This window comes from Microtus oregoni, unplaced genomic scaffold (genome assembly GCF_018167655.1).
Source record: "Microtus oregoni isolate MIOR12 unplaced genomic scaffold, Mior012 000000F_ref0000247, whole genome shotgun sequence".
NCBI classification, from domain to species: Eukaryota; Metazoa; Chordata; class Mammalia; order Rodentia; family Cricetidae; genus Microtus; species Microtus oregoni.
The window spans coordinates 72,008,468-72,031,174 of NW_024543059.1; the positions used below are offsets into that span (position 1 = coordinate 72,008,468).

A 22,707-nucleotide genomic window follows, 5' to 3' on the forward strand; every position below is an offset into this window, starting at 1 on the left:
ATTCTTATATATGCATCTTTCTTAATACACAAAAGTTCACTTTCTGTCGGATAAATACTTATGAATATAATTCTGACATCGTGAGATTTGCAGTAGAAATCTTGAATCCTTATCATAACTTTTTATTTACAATTTTCCAAAGTAGCTATACAGCCACGCAGGGAATTCTTATCTCCACTATTCATGTGAACAAAGGCAGATTTTAAAATCAGATTCCTGACCCTAATAGACACCTAGTACACTTTTCTTTTTGCTTAAGTTTTATGTAAAACTGAGAACGTGATAATGATTTTCTTTTATAAATTCCATGATTGTTTCTAAGATTTTAATTCTCTGTTCATTGCGTGAGTTTCCTCTTTCGTACAGGAAAGTATACCTCTGCTGAACAGAGCGCAGCAGAGTCAGCAGCGCATCAGGAGCCTCACGCAAATACTCGTCTTCACTGATCCTCGCCTCTTCTATTTTTTCTGCATGGCTGAAAAGAACAGCAGTGTGATTCTTCCAAGAATCTCCCAGAAGTTCCTGAAAGAGAGAGAAGTTAAATGACTGTTTGCCTTGGACTCAATTCCTCAAAAGTGAACAAAGCTGATATTAAAGCCCAGCGTCATTAGCCAACAGAGCCCTGTGTCATGATATTTGTGAAAGCTGATCTATGTAATGGGAAGTGGCTATGAGCTCAAGTGTTGTTAGCACATTGAGGAAGATGGATGGGGTTTCTGGACAACAACAAACGGCTTTATTTGACTGTCTTGCTTGCTGTTATAATTGATATGCAAAGACTTAACGCTGTAGAGAATCTGGCTACCCTGCATGTAGTATGGCCAGCACTCAGTGGTCGCTTATACTTACTCCACAACCAGATCTTGTGAGAAGCACTCAGTTCCTTTAATTTGTGGTACTTTGAGCAAGGCAATTGTTACATCTTTTTTTTTCTTTTTTTTTATGTCATGTTATCACCACGAAAGTATCTACTAAGGGATTAAAATGACATAATCTGGTTATGCTCAATTGATTAACTAGATGACAAGTAACGGAAAAGCTAAGATCAAAATCCATTTGGTGAGTTGGAACAGCTACACAAGATTACTGCAACCCTCATGTTCCTCTTGCCACATGCCTGGAATCAAAGGCAATTGATCAAATGGCTTCTTCTAATGGGCTTGAGAAGCACTGAAGAGTGTTGTCCCTTTGTTTAGTGATATGTACAAGCGGGTTGTGCAATAAATTCTTCCTTGATTAGTGAAAATTAGCTGATATGAAGCAGAAACCACAGCATGTGGCGCATTGCTCATCCAATGCTCAAGGCATCTAGGAGTAATCATTTAGCTTTTGAATTTTTCCAAACTTACATGAAGTCATAGCCAAGTGACAGTAAAGTAACATTCTCTTCCTTCTGTATGCTCCCATGACTGAAATATTTCCAGTTTATAACACCTTTTTAAAAAATGTAAAATGTCTATGAAAAATAGGACAAGAGGTAGCAAGGACTTCTATCTAAACGAAAGCAAACAGAAATAAATGAAGAATTTGTAGCAGATATTATGCTATGCTTTTTAAATGGGCAATCTCTTTTAGTCTCCTGCCGCCTCTCTCCCTCCCCTCCCTTTCTCTCCCATTTTGTGTTTTGTGAGACAGACTCTTTCTTACTCTGTCCCCAAGGCTGACTTCAAATATACCAACCTGGCATTTGCCTCCCTTGTGCTGAGTTGGAGGCAGGCACCACCATGCTTTGACATGCATAACTTTTTGGTGTTCCACACAAATCTTTGCCCTAATACCATTACTATTCATGTCGTGGCATCAAAAATTGACACACTGAGCTACATACACATCAATAATGTTTTCATTGAAACAGTCTGGAAAGCTAGGTCGCAATGTATATAACAAATACGTGGTTGTATTTATGATGTAGTAAAATGAAGGGAAGGAGTAAAGAAAAGAGACAGCGAAGGAAGGAATTGGAACAAGTAAGTCTAATTGGAAAATATGTATGAAAACTCTGAGGCAGAGACTTTAGAGATATTTATGACTATGGATATTAATTCCAACTCCTGGAAACAGTCTGGCTGTTATCAGAGCCATTTTTTTATACATATGTTACAGGAACTTAGCAGTGGCCTCTATGAAGACTCGTTCTGTGTCTGCGTTGTCATCCCAGGGTCCGGCACACTGTGAACTCTCAGCAATATCTGCTTAATATTTTGGAATTTGGATCCTCTTGGTTGAGTCAAATAGCAGGCTTAGTTGTTTAGTTTGAGGGCTCGGTTCTGAATTTTATTCTCAGGGACACAATCCTGTACTTCTGAGTTTTATAGCTCCCTGTGGTAGATTTCTTACAGAGACTACCTGTTTGCTCTTACCTAATCAGAATTTGTCTATCTACACTGCAGAGTTACAGGTTCCCCTAAAACATTCTGTTTCAAGAAAACATGAGCCATCTTTTTAAAACCAGTGTATGAGACAGCACTATCTTAACAGTGAATACATGAGGATTATGCAAAGCAGGGCTTCATTGGTCACATCTCATGTGCTTTTAAATCCAAGTTCATTGAAAACTCTGTTTGTTCAACCACTGGAGATCACAATTCTACCAACCTAAGTATCCATATGATGCCAACAACCCATGACATGACAAAGGATTTTCCTAGGACTCTGTGGTGCTTGCAGTGTATTGTACATATTTCTGGTAGAGAGGAGACGCACGCTGCAATGTGAATGAGCATTGATATTAGCGTTGAACTGTGTCCTCTCCCTAATTCATACACCAACTCCTAATCCCCAGTCCCTCAGAATGTGACCTTATTTGGAAAGAGTGTCATGAAGAAGTGATTAATCTAAGGAAAAGTCATTAGGTTAGCTCCTGGTCCAAAATTATTAATGTCCTTATAAAACAGGGAAATGTGAACAGAGACGCAAATATAAGGAAAAGGTCATGGACCCTGGAAATAGTCATGTACAGGAGAAAATAGTCCAGGAGAAGGCCTGGGACACATCATTTCCTCATGGCTCTCAGAAGTAGCAGACCCTGCCAATTCTTTGAATTCAGACTTCTGACCTCAAGAACTAAGAGACAATAAATACCTGTTATTTGCCACAAAGGGATTAGCATGGGCCTGCAAGATGGCTCAGGGGATAAAAGTATTTACAGTTTGAGCCTGTATGTCTGAGTAATTCTAAAGGCTTATTGGGAGAAAGCTTGTTCTCATCAAGAGGAGAAGAGGCTCTCTGGGCTGGGTAGAGATACAATGTCCCAGCTAGGCCAGGTCAAGGAATCACCCCTTGGAAGGTAGACTTACCTAAGCCATGAAAAAGCAATAGGTAGAATAATTTTCTCTTTAATGTGCTACCATGCCTTTCCTTCCCAGAATTCCAGAATTCCCAACTCACAGTGTAGTGCTCACCAGGCCGCGGCCATGCTTCTTTTGGTCTCCTTTTAAAGCATGCTCTCCCTAACACTTCAAGCGTCCCCAGCATCTGGGGGCTCTCTTGCTCTTTTTCAAAAGCCTCCCTTCCACCATTTGGCTGCTTTCCCACTGTGTGTCTGATTTCCACACTGCCTTGAATGGCATGGCTTTTTTTCTTCCCTCCTCCATACTGCTCCTTTGAGTACCTGCTGAGATTCACAGTTTACCTGCTCTGAGTGTTTTTTAAATTCTAATAAAATTGTCCTTTAGCTTCTGTTTCAATCATTCTGAAATTATATTATTGAGACTAAGAACCCCAAGAAGGACCTGGATTTTCCCAGTATCATCAGGCAACCAGGAAAACCCCCCCCCCGAAGTTCCAGTAACATGATGTCCCAAGTTAGATCCTTAGAACCCACACAATAGCCAATCCCAGTTGTCCTCTGACCTCATGCTGTGACCCTGTAATAGACAGATACTCACAGCCTACTGATGATGATAGATAATACTAAAATTAAAATAGAATTAACATAACACAAGAGTAGGGATTGTATGATGTTGGACCTTATTTCCGCTCAGGTCCAGCTATTGATCATGCTCATATCTGAAAGTTTCTCACATTTAGCACCACAGTGTACCATTTCTGTGCCCCAGAGATTGTCAGGATACTAAGATGTGTATGTACAAGTTAGGAAGTAACTGGTGCTGTGAGCCCTTGAGCATCACCAAACCCACCGTCCTGATGACTTTGGTTGGTACCTAGACCATTCTTGCCATTAAATATTTCTGAGTTATCATCATAATAAAAGTACACGCTAAAAACACTCTTTTGTACAACCTTTTCTAGAGGTATGTATCATAGCACAATTCTTTCTTTACTGAGTTAATATTTTAAAAAGTAAGTAGCATAATTCTCTTAGTTCCTGGCTTTCCATAACAACATGCCCCCTTTTTGTTCTTCAGGTGGTTCCTATACTCCAACGTTATCTCTCCCAGGAGGGATGAGTGAAATCACTGAACACCTTGGCAGTCACAAGCCTGCATGGTCAGTCACGGGGAATCCTTTAAAGACTGTTTTTTCTTTTTAAAAATGAAAGGATACTTATGTCTTAATTTGTGAAAGAAAACACACTTTTGAGTTACTACCCAAACCAGAAAATAACGACAATTTACTTTCTAATCTTTAGATTAGTCTTTGGCCAGAAAACGGTTGAATAGTGTCTCTTGGTGATAGTCATCTTGTCAGTGGCTGAGCGTGTCTTCTGAGGACTCAGAAAATGAACCATCATGGTTGATCGATGTCTCAAAAGAAATTCAAGGGCAATATAAGTAAAAGTAATTTATCTGGTGCTAATAATTTAAATATAGAACGAAGCCAAGTAGAAATGCTACAGCCACGGGCTGTTTGGTTTCACAGTGCTCCCAGGTATGAGTCTGTCTAGTCCTTTTGGGACAGCTAGTAAGAATATAAACTTTGTTTTCCAGGAATGGTTCATTTTCTCAGGACCTCACCAGCCCTGCCCCGTTTGTTTGTGGTTGATGAAATCATAGCATCTGGACTTTTTAGGGGGAAATGTTAAAAAAAAAGCCAACAATTACATCAGTTGAGAAAAAAAAATATCCTGGAACAGGAGGATCACACGTACATGTACGTGTGTGTGTGTGTGTGTGTGTGTGTGTGTGTGTGTGTGTGTGCTTGCTATTCTATTACTCTCATCCCACTTTAAAGTACTACATTTTCCTTCCCAGATAGTCAAAGCTAAATGATAACACCTCAAGTCATATTTAGGGATTATTCAACACTAGAAAACATCTCTCCAAATCGCCTCATTTTAAACACGAGAGAGAGTATTAAGGTCGTGTTATGGTAAGTAGCTTGATGGAAGGCACATGGTCACATTGTGATTATTGGCAGACCTTAAGAAACCTTAAGAAAAGTTCCCTGACTGTTAGAGCCTTGACTAATAGTGATATAAAATGATAACTCCTACAGATAGACACTTAGGGTGCTTTTACATGCCACTGTCTCAGTTAAAGGAGTTACTACTTCCAAGACCATGTTGCAACCCAAAAGGAAGCCAGTTAAGTAGATCCTCTCATCACTTGTGAGTGAGGTTCAGAGAAGCTACCCAGGGTCACGGTGAAAACAAGTAGCTAAGAAGGACCCTGGACACAGGTATGTATAACTTACCCAGAAGCCATGTTCTTCACCTCTGTACTAAGCCAACCCCTCTGTCATTCACTTAAGGAGTGTTCATCAGTCATAACAGAACTGCTTTGCCATTTTCAGTGGCTCTCCTTTGTAAGGTGAGCTCAGGGCTAAACATGTCAGATTCACTAACACAATTGTGTGGAAGTCTTTAATATCAATCAGCATCCTTTGTGACTGATACTCTAAAAGCAAGAAAGGCTAGTAACATTAGGCTTGTCTTTGAGTACATTCTAACAGCTGACGAGGCTCATAAGATTGTCTAATACATGCAGGCCCATCACTGGTCTTTGTGAGTTAGTCTAAATGAGCGCCCACCAACAACATCAACAGTTGGGTGACTGATTCTAAGACAAAAATATATTCTTGAAGCCTGCTTGTTCACAATAATAATACCACCCATAATTATACAAAAGAATATAGACTTTATGTATCTCCTCCCCTTCTCCCTGTCCAAGACAGGGTTTCTCTTTGTAGCCCTGGCTATCCTGGAACTGTTTCTTTAGATTAGGTTGGCCTTGAACTCACAGAGATCCTCCCGTCCCTGCCTCCCAAATGCTGGGATTAAAGGCATGAGCCACCACTTCCTGGCTCACTGCACTAAACTCTGAGAGTCTGTGGAAGAAAGGGAGGAGGGATTGTACCAGCCAGGGGGTCATGATGGAGTTATCTACAGAGACAGCTGACCTGGGCTTGCAGGAGCTCATGGGTGCTGGACCAACAAACAGTTAGGGAGCTTGAATGGGACCGACTTAGGCCCTCTGCATGTGAGTGACAATGTTGCTTGGTCTCTTAAGAAGGCTTCTAACTGAGAGTAGGACCTCTGCCTGGTGCTTAGTTGGCTTTTGGCAACCTGGCTCCACCTTCATTTCAAGTTAGGAGCTCAGTCCTGCCTCAAATGGATGTGCCATGCTTTGTGCAAGCCCATGGGAGGCCTGTTCCTTTCTGAATGGAAATGGAGGAGTAGTGGATAGGGAAGGGGTTGTTGGGAAAGGGGTGGGGACATGAGGAGGGGAGGGATGGGAAACTGGTTCGTATGCAAAATAAATGAAAAAATATTATTTAAATAAAATAAAACAAAAAAGAATATAGACTCTAGTCAGTTCATAGGTTCATCCTCTAGAATGACTTTGTCTCCCTCAGGTTGGTTCTTTATTGGAGAAGACTATTCTATTTTCTCTGATTTATTTGTGGCTTTTCTTTTTAACATTCAAATAATATTCCCACTAACACACATTCCTTTCCATTTTGGAGGATACAACTCACTGACATCTCTAGTAGGCACCTAATATAAATAAGGAATAAGATCATTTGGAGGAATGCTTTAATCATCACAGCTGGCAGCCTATGAGAAATATTAAAGCAAAATATTAAAACACAAAGCAGGAGACAATGGAAAGGCACAGGAAAGACAAGGCCAGTCCTTCCATGCCAAGACTCCCTTCTTACCCAGAAAGGGAAAGGAGAGTTACCCAATTTCCTTGTTTATCAGCCAAGAAGGAAACAAAATCCAGCGAATGCCTGGAACCCATGAACCTTAAAAGCCCCTTAAACAGCTGCACTTGGTCCTGTCGAATATCAAGACATCTGGCAGCTTCCGCTGATCTGGGAGCACATACAGCCAGCTGTCATGGGTATCTGCGGCACCTGCAGAAAGGAAGTCAGAAGCTTCCAACTTGGCCTCAGAGACCATCAACAGAAGACCAAGAGGGACCCCAAACAAGTCTGCAACTGCTTCCAGCACTCATGGGCTGCGCTGAGGATTGATAAGTCTTGTTTGTTGATATTCAGAAAAAAGAAAAATTATTTATTCTAGAAAAAGCAAAACAAAACAAAACACAATCTGAGCTTTGCTTGTACCCATCTCCTGTTGGTCTTCCAATCCTGACATAGACAATGGCTTAAGGAAGGCAGCTGTCAAAGAAAGCTGTGCAGGTACCATTTCAAAAGACAAGACATGAGTATGAATTAATTTGCTTTGTAGCAAAACAGTGTGTTATAATGTTCTGTATACTAACACTAGAAGAATCTATTTTCAAAATGTATAGTATTGAAATTCTTCTGGCCTCAGCATAGGGAAGCATTCTACCACAGTGAAGAATAGTAAGATATATAGAGAGGGTCAAGATGGCTTTTGAGAAATAGTTTCTGAATTTACTGAGTTTATGGAAAGCAGCCATAAGTGAACATTAAATATATTCTTAAAATTATCCTGATGTTTGGGCGTAGGTTTCCTGCTACTTGATTCCTACCAGAAATACTGAGAACTCAAGAACAATGGCAATGGGTTTTTGATCCTACTGCACGTACTGGCTTTGTGGGAGCCTAGGCAGTTTGGATGCTCACCTTACTAGACCTGGATGGAGGTGGGTGGTCCTTGGACTTCCCACAGGGCAGGGAACCCTGATTGCTCTTTGGGCCGACAAGGGAGGGGGACTTGATTGGGGAGGGGGAGAGAAATGGGAGGCGGTGGCGGGGAAGAGACAGAAATCTTTAATAAATAAATAAAAAATAAATAAAAAAATAAACAAAACATAACAAACAAACAAAAAAGAAATGCTTTGAAATATAGGCTTTAATAGCATGGGAAGCTGTGTGGTTGCCTTAGATTTCATATTGCATTTTAATTGCAACCATCTTGTTTACTAATGACAGCATGACTTGAATCTTCAGGAGTTGGAAGATGAATGTTTTGCTCTGGTCACTCTATGGTTTCCACTACTATTCTCTTGTGATTACACACTTGCCTTTCCCCAAACTTTTACAATCAGTCATAACCACTGAGAAACAAAACGCGTGTCTGTCATTTGGGTCACCCTTTTGTCTTTGCTAGTAAAATGGGGGAAGCCCTTCATCGGAACACAGTGACTAGGGCAGCCCCTAGGGTGAACCTCTCTCTGGAGAATCAAGAGCTTGGCCAGAAAGATGCAGGTCAATGAATAATTTCTAGGAATTGTAAATAACAGTATTCATAGATCTTTTTCCTATACTTTTCCTGGTAATATTCATATATACATCCATTGTTCCTCCAAAACCCTTCTCCTGACCTAGCTCCTTTTGCTGGACTGTCTAATGAACGAAGGCCTCCACGTAGCAACTAATGAAAAAGGAAAAAAACCAACAGGTATAAACACATGTAGCATGTATCATTTAGGTTCTGCCTAAAGTCTTTGTAGTTCATGGGGGGAATGGAGAATTTTCTATGGATTCTGTGGCAGGAAAACATGGAAAATTACAGATTTCTTTTTTGTATTTACTAAGTGTGTATCTGCCATTTGGGTCAGTGTTTTGTCATTTCCTATTAAAGGGGGAAAGTCCTTCATCTGAACATCTGTCAGAGCTGTGGTGAACAAGGCACCACAAGGAGAGTTAGATGTCTTTACTCACCCAATATATAGCCACTGACCTGGACCAAGATATTCTGTGTACTGTTGTCCCTCAGTGTCTATGGGGAAATGACTCACTGCCTCAGCATTTAGCTAAACATGTTTGTTCTCAAGCTAGTTATATAAAATGATGTAGTATTCACATAACCTATGCTCAGCACTCTTTATAATACTCTAGATAATATCTAGATTGTACTTAGTATAATTCTAACAGTACAATGTAAGTACTGCCCTACATCATGCGTAGTCTTTCTGCAATGCTTTTCTTAATGATAAGTCTTTCATCACTCTTCTTAGCCAGCACACTACTTTGGAGTTAGCACATTGTCGTTTCTGACACTTATTTGACTCTTCTAGATTATAAGCTTCCTGTACTCAGGCTTCCTGTCCCTGCAGATGTTCTGCACTATGTGTGATAATCATCAGTGGATAAATATGCATTGTTGATGAATTATTACAAATTGTCCCCTTGATGTTGTGTGATATGTTGGTATTTCAGTTGGTAATACTGAACCCACCTTCTCTCTCTCTCTGTCTCTCTCTCTCTGTCTCTCTCTCTCTCTCTCTCTCTCTCTCTCTCTCTCTCTCTCTATATATATATATATATATATATATATATATATATATATATATAAAGTGTGTGTATTATATATACATATATATGTATATATATACACATATGAAAGTGCAGATATACAAGTCTTACTCTTGAGATACTGTTTCAATAGTAATGGAAAAATATATATTTTTAACAAGTTGCCAAGCTGATTCTGGGGCAGACAGTCCAAATAAAGTGATATTTTATTTGTGTTTTAGTAAATGAAGCCTTCCTGAAAATCAGAGTACAGAGCTAAGCTACTAGCGCCCAGGGAGTGGTGACACACACCTTTAATCTCAAGGCTCAAGGCCACCCTGGGCTATATGATATTGGATCTGTCTAAAAACAGAAATTTTAAAACTCACACAAAGGTGATCCCAGTATTTGGGAGTCACATGCCTTTAATCTCAGCACTAGAGAGATGGAGACAGGAGGGGTATGGCTGTGCAGAGAGAGGAATATAAGGCAAAAGGAGACAGAAGCTCATGGCACTCTGAGGTTTGGTGGAGAGCTTTATGGTCTACAGTCACACTGAAGACAGGATCGACCCTTTGTCTGAGCCTTGGCAGAGGTAAGAACGCTCTAGTGGCTTTGTTGCTTTGCTTTTCTGATCTGAAGCTTGAACCCCAATATCTGTCCCTGGGTTTTTATTACTTATTACAAACTTACTCAAGTTCAAGGTTCTTAAGAATTTAAGGCTTAACTTCCGGAAATTAGTTTCTAGAAATTTCTGTCTATGACCCAGAACAGTGGTTCTCAACTTGTGGGTTGCAACCCCTTGGGTGTCTCTTGTCAGATATCCAGCTTGTCATATATTTACATTACTATACACAACAGTAGCAAAATTACAGTTATAAAGTAGCAATGAGATAATTTTATGGTTGGGAGTCACCGCAACATGGGGAGTCGTACTAAAAGGCCACAGCATTAGGAAAGTTGAGAACCACGGTTCTAAAGGAAATTAAAAAATAGAACTGAGAGAAAATCAAGTCACTTTTTACTGACTATTGATATATGACTCACACAGACTCACACTTTGAAGTACAAGTATCTTTTGAGCCAGTTTGTTCCTGGGCCTTGCCTCTGCAGAGCATGCCCCCAAGTGGGAAACATGGTGCCAGTATGATTGCATCCTTGTATTACCTGGATCAACTGGACTGGGTTAGACGCTTCCTGTCCAAAGAAAGGCACATCAGCTCTCTGGACCAGCAGAGCAAGATGGAGGCCCTCTTGCCCAAAGTGATGTGTCAGGGCCTTCTTGACTTCCTGTGTTACATGTTTCATGCTCAGCTTGCTGTGTGGATACCCTGGAGTGTCCAACACCTGTATCTGTAGGGTTATTTCTTGTCCCCCTCGACGCATGAAGCTGCGGAGGTGACAACCGCGGCCCAGGCTGCACTCTGTGGTGACAGAACCTGGAGAGAGACTGCTGTAGAAGTCATCACTTCCCAAAAGAATATTCCCAGCACAACTTTTTCCACTCTGCGTCGTGCCAAAGATAGCCAAATTGATGATCATCTTGTTGGTGTCTGTCATAGCTGTGGGAAAACAAGGGCACCACAAAGAGAGTTTAGTATATGTACTTACCCAATATATAGTCTCCAGCATGGCCTGGGATGATCTGTGTACAGTTGTCCCTCAGCATCTATGGGAGAATGACTCACTGCGCCAGTGTTTACCAAAACCTGTTTGTTCTCGTTGCTTATGTAAAGTGATGCAGTATTCATATAACCTATGGATAGTACTCTTTATAATACTTTAGAAGATATCTAGATTATACTTTGTATTATTCTAATAGTGCAGTGTAGGTACTGTCCTACTATTGCTTGGGGGGGACAATGACAAAGAAAAAGAGGGTTGGTATATGAACCATGCATATATTTTTATCTGAGTATTTTCAGCCTGTAGTTGAGTATGTCTCCAGATGCAGCATCCATGGATGGAGAGCTCCCTGTTTTGCCTGTGATGTGTTTCCTCCTCCTCTGCAGTAACCTAAGCAGGTCCATGTGCTCCACTACAGAAGCCACACAGACAGAGTGGAAATTGTAATAGCAATAACTGATAGTGGGGAAATAGAGAAAAACCAAATAGAAGCTAGGAATGTCTAAGGACAGGATAACTGCAGGAAAAAAGGGGAGAAGCCAAATCCCATGAAGATAAACTCATTTAGGGAGAACATTTTGATGCCTCCGTGTGGTGGAAGAGAGAGTTCAGGATTGAGATCACTGAGTTCAGGAACCACTGGGGAAGATTTAAAATCTATTTCCTGTTAGAGAACTAGAAACACAACAGTGGAAAAAGAGACCTTTTCAGCTACTTTCTTTTCTCTTTTCTGAAATTTTCTTTTTGTTTTATTTATTTATTTATTTATTTATTTATTTATTTATTTTTGTGGTTTTTCGAGACAGGGTTTCTCTGTGGTTTTGGAGCCTGTCCTGGAACTAGCTCTTGTAGACCAGGCTGGTCTCGAACTCACAGAGATCCGCCTGCCTCTGCCTCCCGAGTGCTGGGATTAAAGGCGTGCGCCACCACCGCCCGGCTTTTTATTTATTTTTATATGTATAAATGTTTTGCTGGCATATATGTTTGTGTATCACATGTATGCCTGGTGCCTACAGAGGCCAGAAGATGGGTGTTGGTTCCTGTGGAACTGGAATTAAGGATGGTTGTGAACTACCCACACAGATGCTGGGACTCCAACCACGGTCCTCTGGAAGAACAGCCAGTTCTCTTAACCACTGAACCATCTTTCAATTATTCCCCCGCCCCTTTTGAGACAGATGTCTCACTCTGTCTCTCTGGCAGGTTGGCCTGGAACTCACTATGTAGTTTGAACTGATCTCAGACTTATGGCTATTCACCTGAATTCACCTCCCTGGAAAGCAGGAATTACAGGCATGAGCTACTACGTCCAGGTCCATTTGCCATTATATTATCTAATTTAATGTTTAAAAATCAGACTTCGAATTAAAAGTGATTCTAACATAGTTTTAAAGCACAGTTATTAGGAGAAAGAGAGATACTTATGAATGCAGTAAAGCCAGCCTAAGAGCATGAGTGTGAGTTTCTCAGAAGAGAATTGCCTGCCCATCTCCCCAGTCCCTGAATATACAAGTGCCTACTGCAGGTATTCCTCTTCCCTGCGTCCCGAATGCTGTTCTCCTAGGAAACACACATGCTGCAAAAGATGGCTACTGCTTCTTTTTATGAAACATTGCTTTACAACCAGGAAACAGTCTAATGAAAACAAGGACTACTAGTAACTTCTATTAGGAAATTAATTATTTCCTGTGTGGTTGACCATTACAAAGCATGGACTCTTGGATGAAACTCTCTGGTTCATTGAGGAAGCGGGAGAATTCCCATGGAAAGACCCTGTACGGTGCTGTCAGTTCTCCTGCAGTGAATAAGCCTCAGAGCTTTTTAAGGCCATTGGTCTTTTTCATTGACTGATAAGCAAAACAACTGGCAAACTGTCAATGATCTCAATTTGCTGAATCATAAATAAAGACACTTTAATAGGTAATAGGGATTATTTTGCTTGTGATTTACAATTCTATTATATGATGTTAAGTAGCCTACTTGTTCTCTAAGGTCCCTCACCCTAGTATTTCCCAGTCTTATCACACATACCTTCAAGAAGCCACACAGCCGGAAAAACAAGTCATGGGTTCCAATGCCCCTGATGTAGCTCTCTATTCATGTAGCTCATTCATCTATGTCACCTGCACTGAGTTGCCATTCATTTCTCTCTAGTCCTGAATCACATATCTACTATGTTTTAACGACTGTGTGCTGCTTACCTTTTCCAGTCCTGGAGATGTAGTCTTCCCAGACTTCCTTGGTCTGGTACAGTTTATTCTTTGAAATGAACTTTAGTCTCCTGGCTGCATGGTACCAGCAGGCGACTGATACTGCATTATTTTGCTTAGTTAATCTGTTACCAGACATCCTCTTTATAAGTGATTAGCTGACTTCTAATCAGAGCCTACTGACGTTACCTGACTGGCCTATAATTCTAGTAAATACTTCCTGAAAACGTTGTTTCTAGAATTAGACTCTTTGACTGAGTGTGTTTCTAATAAATAACAAGGTTCCTAGAATAAAAGTATGAAACATTCTCAGCCAAAGTTACAAGTTTTCCCTTTCCGTTGATAAATGCTACATCAATACTTCATAAAACATCAACAAACATATGTGTATAATAGTTACAGACTATGTAACAGTATTTAATTCACAAATTCAAAATTCTATAAGAAAAATTCTCTAGGTTATTTCCACATTTTGAAATGCATCATCTTAACCTGTTCAAATCTCCTGTGCTTTTTGAGATCATGCAATTTTCATCATCAGATAATCATCATTAAATATGATGACATATTCAAAATGCACAATTAAGTGTTTGTTACCATTAAATAATTTTTCTTTAAAATTAGTTTTGTTTTGATATTGAAAACTCAGATTTGACTTTCTCCACTTCTTAGTATACAGTCCATACTGTCCCAACCTCTTTCCCATCACATATAAGATACAGCAGCTTCATTCTGGTTACATTCTGGTGCTCTCTTATGGCTCCCAAAAAGTCTATTGTGTAGTACTTCTGTGAAGGCAGTCTGGAGTCAGCTGGAACTTCTTTGTGTGGACAAAAGATGGGGATGGGATCTCTCCTTCCTGAGAACATCAGCTGTCTGGAATGAAACCAAAAAGAGCTTCCCCCAGGTGGCAGTAGCAGCATGCTCCCTCAGAAGGAATTTCATCCAGAATTTAATTTGCTTTCTCAAAGTGTAAAAGTCTACAGCAACATGTATTCATTGTAGGGTGGATTTATTTATTTATTTTTTTTAAAGAATTGGAGCAAGCAGGCTGTTGTTCTGTGTTCTTTTATGGAAGGCAGCAAGTATACACAGACCCTAGGTTTTCAATTTCTCACCTTTGAGGTCATAGGTTAGGTCATTTGCTGAATGCAGCAGTCCAGTTGACTGGTTACAAAAGGAGGAGGACAGTTCACAAACATAATTGTACATGACATTGAATCTGCAGAGTTTTAGAAACATTGTCTAATGCAATATTAGTGTTGAGACAATTTTATGGATTTAAAGAAGGAACATTTACTAATATTAAACAAACTTACAATTTGATCAATTTTCCTCTCTGTTTGTTTTGAATCAGGGTACAATAAAGTTATCTTTTTACTGACTTTCCTAAATATTTATTATTGAACTACAAATTAATTATCCTTAATTAGGCAGTTCCAAGATTTGTGTTAGAAAGCAAAAATTAGCTACTTTAGGTCAAAATAATTAAAGTGGATCCTGAGAATATGAGGTTAAAAAAATCACAAAAAAAAGCAAAAGCCAGCCTGTTGATGGTCAAATGGGAAGAGTTAAGAAAATAGCGTATAAACCAGGAGGATAAGGGTCAAAACTCTGAGATACAATCTAACACCGGTCAGAATGGCTAAGATCAAAAAACACTGATGACAGCTTATGCTGAAGAGCATGTGGAGCAAGGGAAACATTCCACCACTGTTGGTGGGAGCACAAACTTGTACAGCCACTTTGGAAATCAATATGTCGGTTTCTCAGAAAAATTGGAATCAATCTATCTCAAGATCCAGCTATCCCAGTCTTGGGCATATATGCAAAGGTTGCTCAATCATACCACCAGAGCACCTTCTCAGCTATGTTCATAGCAGCATTATTTGTAAAAGTCAGAACCTGTAAACAACCTAGATGTCTCTCAATCTAGAAATGGATAAGGAAAATGAGATGCATTTACACAGTGGAGTATTACTCAGCTGTAAAAAAAAAAAACAATGACATCATGAAATTTTCAGGCAAATGGATGGAACTAGAAAAAAAATCATTCCGAGTGAAGTAACCAAAACTCAGAAAGACAAACATGGTATGTAATCACTAATAAGTGGATATTAGGAGTAACATACAGGATAACAATAATACAATCCACAGCACCAGAGAGGTTCAATAACAAAGAGCGTCCAGAGAGGCATGTATGGATTTCCCTGGGAAGGGTAAATAGAAGAGATTTTCTAGGTAAACTGGGTAGAAGTGGGGTGATAGGGGTATGGGAACTTGAGGGAGCAGGTTGGGCAGGCTGGGTGTGGGAGGAGGGTTGGGGGCAAGATGGACGGGGAGAGTAACACTGTTCTATTTTTAAAGTGCTTACAGTTTATGTTTGTGGTGTATATGTGTGCATGCATGTACATATCTACATGAATGCCGAAACCTGGTGTTGTTTTCCACCTTTTCTTTGGAACAAAATCTCTTTTATTGAACCTGGGTCTCACCATTTTAGCTAGAATGTCTGACTAGCGATGCTGGTGATCTCTGTGCTCCTACCAGTGGGCATGCGCTACCATGCCTCACTTTTATGTGTGTGTTGGGGACCTGACTAGGTCCTTCTAAAGCAAGCATTTTCCCCACTAAACCATGTCTCTACTCCCTTCAGCATTCTCTTTATGTTATATTTGTCGTGTTTTCTGTTCTGTCTGGAATATGCTACCTTCTTAAACCAAATTAGGAAAAATTCTCTCTTGTGTGGATCTTCGCGATAATTTATATCATGTATCCCCAAAAGACTTGTAAAACTCCAGGGAAGATAGTTGAACAGAGAAACGTAGTGGTAGTGATTCTTAGATAACTTAAAAGTCTACCACAGTAATTTAATCCTTTTTGTGTACATATTGGGGATTTGTGGTATATACCCACATCTTAAATTTTTTAACATTTAATCACCTTCATTTCTAGAAATAGTTTTCCATTTTTCTTCTGCAGTGACTAATGTGTTGAAGTTATGTTAATGTACTGAGGAATTATGTGTACTTAACAAGAAATGCTTTCTTTCTGTGTAAACACAATTAACTATTGGGCCTTTAAAGTTTGAAATGGATTTCCAGGAAAAAAACATAAATTAAATTTACAACCTGGCTCCTTCATTGTGTGTGTGTGTACAACTTATCTGTGCATATAAAAAAAGTTTTTCCAATGACATCATGAAATTTACAGGCAAATGAAGGGAACTAGAACAAAAAACATCCTGAGTGAGGTAACCCAGACCCAGAAAGTCAAACATGGTATGTATTCACTCATAAGTGGATATTAGCTGTTAAGTACAACCCACAGACCCAGGGAGGGTAGGTAACAAGGAAGGTTCAAGAGGGTCACTCAGATCTCGCTGAGAAGGGGAAATAGGAAGAGATTTCTTGGGCAGACTGGGGCAGATGGGGATGGGAACTAGAGAGTGGGGGTGGGGGGAGAGAACTGAAAGAGCCACCTGGAAGGGGGGGCATCTGAGGATGAGATAGACACTTGGTGCAAGGTAAATTCCTAGGAATCTGAGGATGACCCCAGCTAAGACTCCTAGCAATCGTGGGTAAGTAACCTGAACCGGTCATCTCCTGTGACCAGGCAACACTTCCAGTAGAGGGATTAGGACACCAACCCAGACACATAACCTTTGACTTACACTCTGTCCTGCCTGTAGGATGCGATGGGGTAAGGATGGCACAGAGATTGTGGGAGTGGCCAACCAATAACTGAGACCTATGTCATGAGAGTGAGCGAGTGAGCCCACCCCTGACGCTGCCTGGAGCGCCAGGACCCAGAGACTGAGTGGTCCAGAGACCTAGGACAGAACCAAACACGACTGGAGAAAAAAGTGTCAAGGCAATGATACCTAATGATATTCTACTATACTCATAGACCAGTGCCTAGCCCAGTTGTCATCAGACAGGCTTCATCCAGCAATGGAGGCAAACATGCAGAGTCCCACAGCCAAACACTAGACTGAGCTCAGGGAATCCTGCTGAAGGGAGGGAGAAGGACTGTAAGAGTCAGAGGGTGTAATGCCTGCGTTACTCTCTACGGTACAGTTTGTGCTACTATATCGTTTAGTGAGCTGGGCAAAGGCCTGGCAATTAAAGGAACACGCAAGAAACGTGGGTCATTCGTGAAGAGAGAATGCCGAATGCCCTTCATTAAAGCTTAGAAAAAACCTTATATACCTAGCTGCTGTACAAATGGAAATCCCCCCAGGCAGGTGGGAAGTTACCAGGCTCAAGAGTAAACAAAACTCCTCAGCTAACCCACCAGTGTGGGGCAGAGGGGGCAGAGGGAGCACAGGAACAAGCAGAGATGTTTTGTCAGAAACTGCAACAAGACGTTTGGCCAGACACTGTCCTCAAGATGAACCCAGGGAAGATGGGTAGCCTTGTGGGCCCTACAACAGGAGTCAAGGACATAACAACAAAATTCATAGAATCAACTAACCTGGGCTCATAGGAGCTCACAGAAACTGACAACTAGGGAGCCTGCATGGGATTAACCTAGACCTCTGTGTATATGTGACAGTTGTGCAGCTTGGCCTTCTTTGGGGACCCCTAGTAGAGGGAGTAGAGGTGGTCTCTGATTCTTTTGCTGGCTTTTGAGACCCTACTCCTTCTACTGGGTGTGGCCTTGCCCAGCCTCAATATGTGGGGGAGGTGCTTAGTCTTACTACAGCGTGATATGTCATGTTTTGTTGATATCCACGGGAGGCCTTCCATTTTATGATTAAAAGTGGAGGAGAAGTGGCTTAGGAGGGTGAGGTGAGGGAAGGGACTGGGAGGAGAGGAAGGAGAGGAAATTGTAGTTGGGATGTAAAATTAATAATTATTTTTAAGAGTTTTTCTTTTTGGAATTCTTTTGTGGGAACATGTAAAGTAGGATATTAAAGACCTATGGAAGTTTGTAAAGAGTTAACAGCTGTCCAAAGGTATTTTACATTTGACAATAATGTGATTTGCTTCTGTCTGGGGACCATCTTGTTGATCTCAGTTTTTATGATCATATAGACCCCCCCAACCTACAAACAATCGCAGCAACAATAGTCATAATAATAACAAAAATAAACTTTATGGGGTAATCATCCTGAGGCAGACATGTGCTATGTGTTCTATAAGCAATTTTTTTTTCTGAACTGAGAATAACAAGTGTATGTGTGGTTAGTCAGAATTGCTATTTCCAGACCAAGAACCTCAGAGTCAGGAAAAGCCTCTTTCCCAAGTCACATCTTAGCAGTGGAGATGGACTTGAACCCAGATCCTCCTCAACACAGAGACCATCTGCTTATCCATTGTACCACAGCATGGAGACACAGGAGTCAGATGCTGTATACTTGGCCAAAGTACTTTGCCTGTGCTTGACTTTATCCGGGTCATACACCAAACTATTATAAATGGCTCTATTATTAAAAATCCCAGCCTGATTTGGTACCATACCTCTGTGATCATGGCCCACACAGTTCATCACATCCTGCTTGTCAGCCAAGACTCCACAGAAATTAGTAAGTGTGATTTACGGCTCAGAGGCAGAGCAGATTAGAGAGTGGGTGGTAAGTTTCAAGAATGGTTTTCAGGCCCTTGTCGCATGAGCTCAGCACAAAGAGGCAAATGGTAAGGCTGATGTGTTGTGTGGTCTGTGAGAGATGAGGTCAGTCTGTAACAACGGTGGGGGAAATCTTGAAAAGAGACATATGATATTTACATAATTCCTAAAAGGTGAAACGGAATAGGTCTGGATAAGAGCCACTATCTGTGCCAAGTGTGATTATATGAAATTGAAGCCATCGCTTTACAATAATACTATAAAATTGCTGGGCTAAAAAACAAACCATAGGCCCATCATATTTGGGGGAGAAACTCATCTGAAACCTATTGTTGTTTCAGATGCAGCGGAAGAGTTGAATTTCGCCTTCTAGCCAAATGGGGAAGGTATACAGGATGTTAGAAAATGGAATAAAGATCCTGTCCTTGCAGCCTGATAGGAGGCTTAAGTTGGCCAAAAGAATGGTGAGAAACAGATTGCATATGTCAGAGCGTAACAGCTTCGTGGCCCAGGGTGGTCCTTTGTGTGATGCTAATTGTATCTTCAGTTTGTGCTTATAATTCTTTTCATGGACTAAGTTAGCTGTTCTTTAGAGTTATTTCTAAATTCTGTGAGGTACATAAATTTACATTATAGTCACAGAATAAGAGGTAACGTTTTAGAGTTGCTGTGTTAAATAGAAACATAGGTAGCTTTCCAACCTGGTATGATAATTAGGTATCCTGACCAGGGCTCACAGCCCACGGTGTGAAAGAATACATCTCTTCCATTGCTTGTGTGCATTAGGATTAATGAAATAAATCACACTGTTGTTTAATGTGAATATAATTCTTGAAATAATTTTATTGGAAAACAAAACATGGTACAAATGTTTATTTTAGCTTGAGTAAGAACTGTAGGTATAAGACATGATCTGAAGCCTCCTCAATCCCAGCATAGAGATGGAGAATTAATTAACAAATATTAGACATAATATGAAGTGGCTGCTGTGCTTTGGGTGTGCCGTTTACCTTCTGGAAATCAAAATGTGAGGTAACTTCTACTATAAGGGGGTTTATTGGTCAATCAGGCATGTGTTTCATAAGGCAAAAAGTCTTATCAAAACTAAAATGAAACACACTCAGGTTCAAGATCATTTTTGTCACACAGTAGATAGAGGTGTCTGTTGGCAGGCATGATTTCAATAGAATCCCTGGGGCTTACACTGTGAAAGTTAAAAAGTGACTTCTCTGACCTCCACATAGGTCTTTCCCCCGCAACGAAATAAAATAAAAGGTAAAAAAAAAGTATCCAGAGGCCCCATTGCCTTGTTTCGTTCCTTTATTATCACCTATAAGCAGAATTAATCACTTAAATAAATAATTAAGTAGATGCTTTTCTATGGGAACATATTTGGAACACACATGGAAAGCTTGCTAGTGAAATCAAGGACTCTCCCAAGCCTGCCTTACTTCTGCAGAAGACAAGCAAGGATTCACCCTACAGGCCTATTGTTTCTGAGGGCAGGGACCTGAAAATGTGTTCTACAAAGTGTCCTCTGAAGTAGATGCAAGGGCTGGATTTGGCTTTGTTTCCAAAGGACTCATAACGAAGCCTGGGCCCAACTTAGTGGCATGAGGAATCTGGGTCCCAGGTGAAGACTCTTTATAGAATTGAGGCTCTTCTTGCGCGAGTTCTCATCTTGTGAGATGAGATTAGTTATGGTAAAGCAAAGTTGGTCCCCTTCTTCTCTTCTGTAGGAGTCAGCTTGTGCCCCCCCCCCTTCCTCCTCCAAAGGATGAAGCCAAGGCCTTCATTATCCTGACTGTGGGTTGCAAACTCATGAGCTAATACAAGGCTTCCTCCCTACAGTAGCCAGACTCAGGTGTTCTGTTATAGGGAAAGAGGAGTAGGAGGAGGAAACATTCCACGGCGATATTTTTCTTTTAAATTTTATTTTGTTTTATCTTTGGATGGGAGGTTTCAAGGGCAGAAGGTGGGTGTGAAGGCATGGGGAGATGAGCGGGATCTTTGAAATCCACAAAGAACCAATATAAAAGTTACAAAAAGAAGAGGATAACTCACAAGACGTGAGAAAACTTTGTAGTTCATGTCTAATGAGATAGTTAAATATGGCATATGGGAAGAATTATTATAACAATGACGAAATCTTGATTAAATAATTTGAATAACTACATACTTCTCCAATGATGAGATATAAATGACCAATCAAGAGATGCTCAGCATCATTACTACCGAGTAAGTGCCAATAAAATCAATACTACCAATTTCCCCAAGATGACAATAAAAAGCAGCAAACAGTAGCAAGCATTATTAGTGACAGAGAGAAATTGAAACCCTCATATACTGCTCATGCTGCTGGAATCAATTTTTAAGCCATTTGTGTTTTTGCAAACTGCTAAATTCAGGGTTACCATCTACGCAGTAATCAATCCACTTTTAAATATATATTCAATAAAATTAGAATATATGCCCTGCAAACCACTGTACATGAATATTTATCCCAACATGACTCATTGCAACCCCCAAGTGGAAACAACCTAAATGTCCATCAGCTAATTAACGGATGAAGTGGGATGTACTTTGCTATTTGTGGCAATGGGATGTTTGTCAACCACAAAAATTCAGAACAACAATAAAATACTACGACACAAATGAATCTTGGAAACATGACTCTAAAGCCGTCAGAAAACTTTACGTCTTTGACTACTTTACTTATCTGAGTTATCTAGAATAAGCTAATCCGCAAAGAGAGGGTTGGACTGTTTTTGGGGTAGGGATGGGAAGCAAGCAGTGAATGGGTAAAAGATCTCTTGTAGAATGAGGAAAATATTCTGAAGTTACTGGACAGTGGTGATATCTGCATGACAGTGTGGATACATTAAAGTCCATGGAACTGGACAGAGGTGATGTTTGCATGACAGTAGGAATACATTAAAGTCCATGGAACTGGACAGAGGTGATGTTTGCATGATAGTGGGAATACATTAAAGTCCTTGGAACTGGACAGAGGTGATGTTTGCATGACAGTAGGAATACATTAAAGTCCATGGAACTGGACAGAGGTGATGTTTGCATGACAGTGGCAATATACCAAAGTCCATAGAACTGGACAGTGTTGATATCTGCATGACAGTGGGAATATCTTAAAGTCCATGGAACTGTACACGTAAAAGGTGTTATGTTAAATTGGGGATGAACTCCTATCTCAATAAATATGCTGTTTATAAGGGGATAAACTTTAGGAGAAAACAATTTTTTTTCTTATTTGTTTCAATACTCCACTATAGTTACCTCCTCAATGGAAACTTTCTCATCTGTCTCCTATATTTTTGTCAGTATTTTAATGATAATTTATATTTGCATCCACAATACTTGGTAAGACTTTTATAATTTCCTTTTGCAATAACATATGGCAGTTATTTATGCATCAGCATTTTTCTGATTTTAACATATTCAAAAGCAGTGTTGGGAGCCAGAGAAACTGCACAGGTTCAAGTCAGACAGGGCCCCAACCCTGAGAAGGTGATCTGGACATGGCCATCTCCAATTGACATCCATCTGCTTACATAGAAAAAAAATTGGTTTTTTCAGTGGAGCCTCACTAGGAATATTAACCACTTAAGGGAAGGCCCCATGCCCAGCAGTAGATGGTTAGCACAAAATGAACTTGATACTATTTTTGTGGACTTTCTTTTTTCTTTTCTTTTTCTTTTTTTTTTTGTCT

The 22,707-nt window shown here is 40.3% G+C and overlaps 1 protein-coding gene across 1 annotated transcript; it reads right to left on the reverse strand.

Moving 5' to 3' along the window:
* Positions 1–261: 261 nt before the first annotated feature.
* On the reverse strand, positions 262–11,133 carry Gimd1 (GIMAP family P-loop NTPase domain containing 1). The gene is made up of 2 exons (XM_041660220.1): positions 10,741–11,133; positions 262–522 (listed from the first exon to the last, which is right to left on the reverse strand). The coding sequence occupies exons 1-2, from the start codon at positions 11,131–11,133 to the stop codon at positions 262–264; spliced, it is 654 nt and encodes a 217-aa protein (XP_041516154.1).
* Between the last annotated feature and the right edge of the window lie 11,574 nt (positions 11,134–22,707).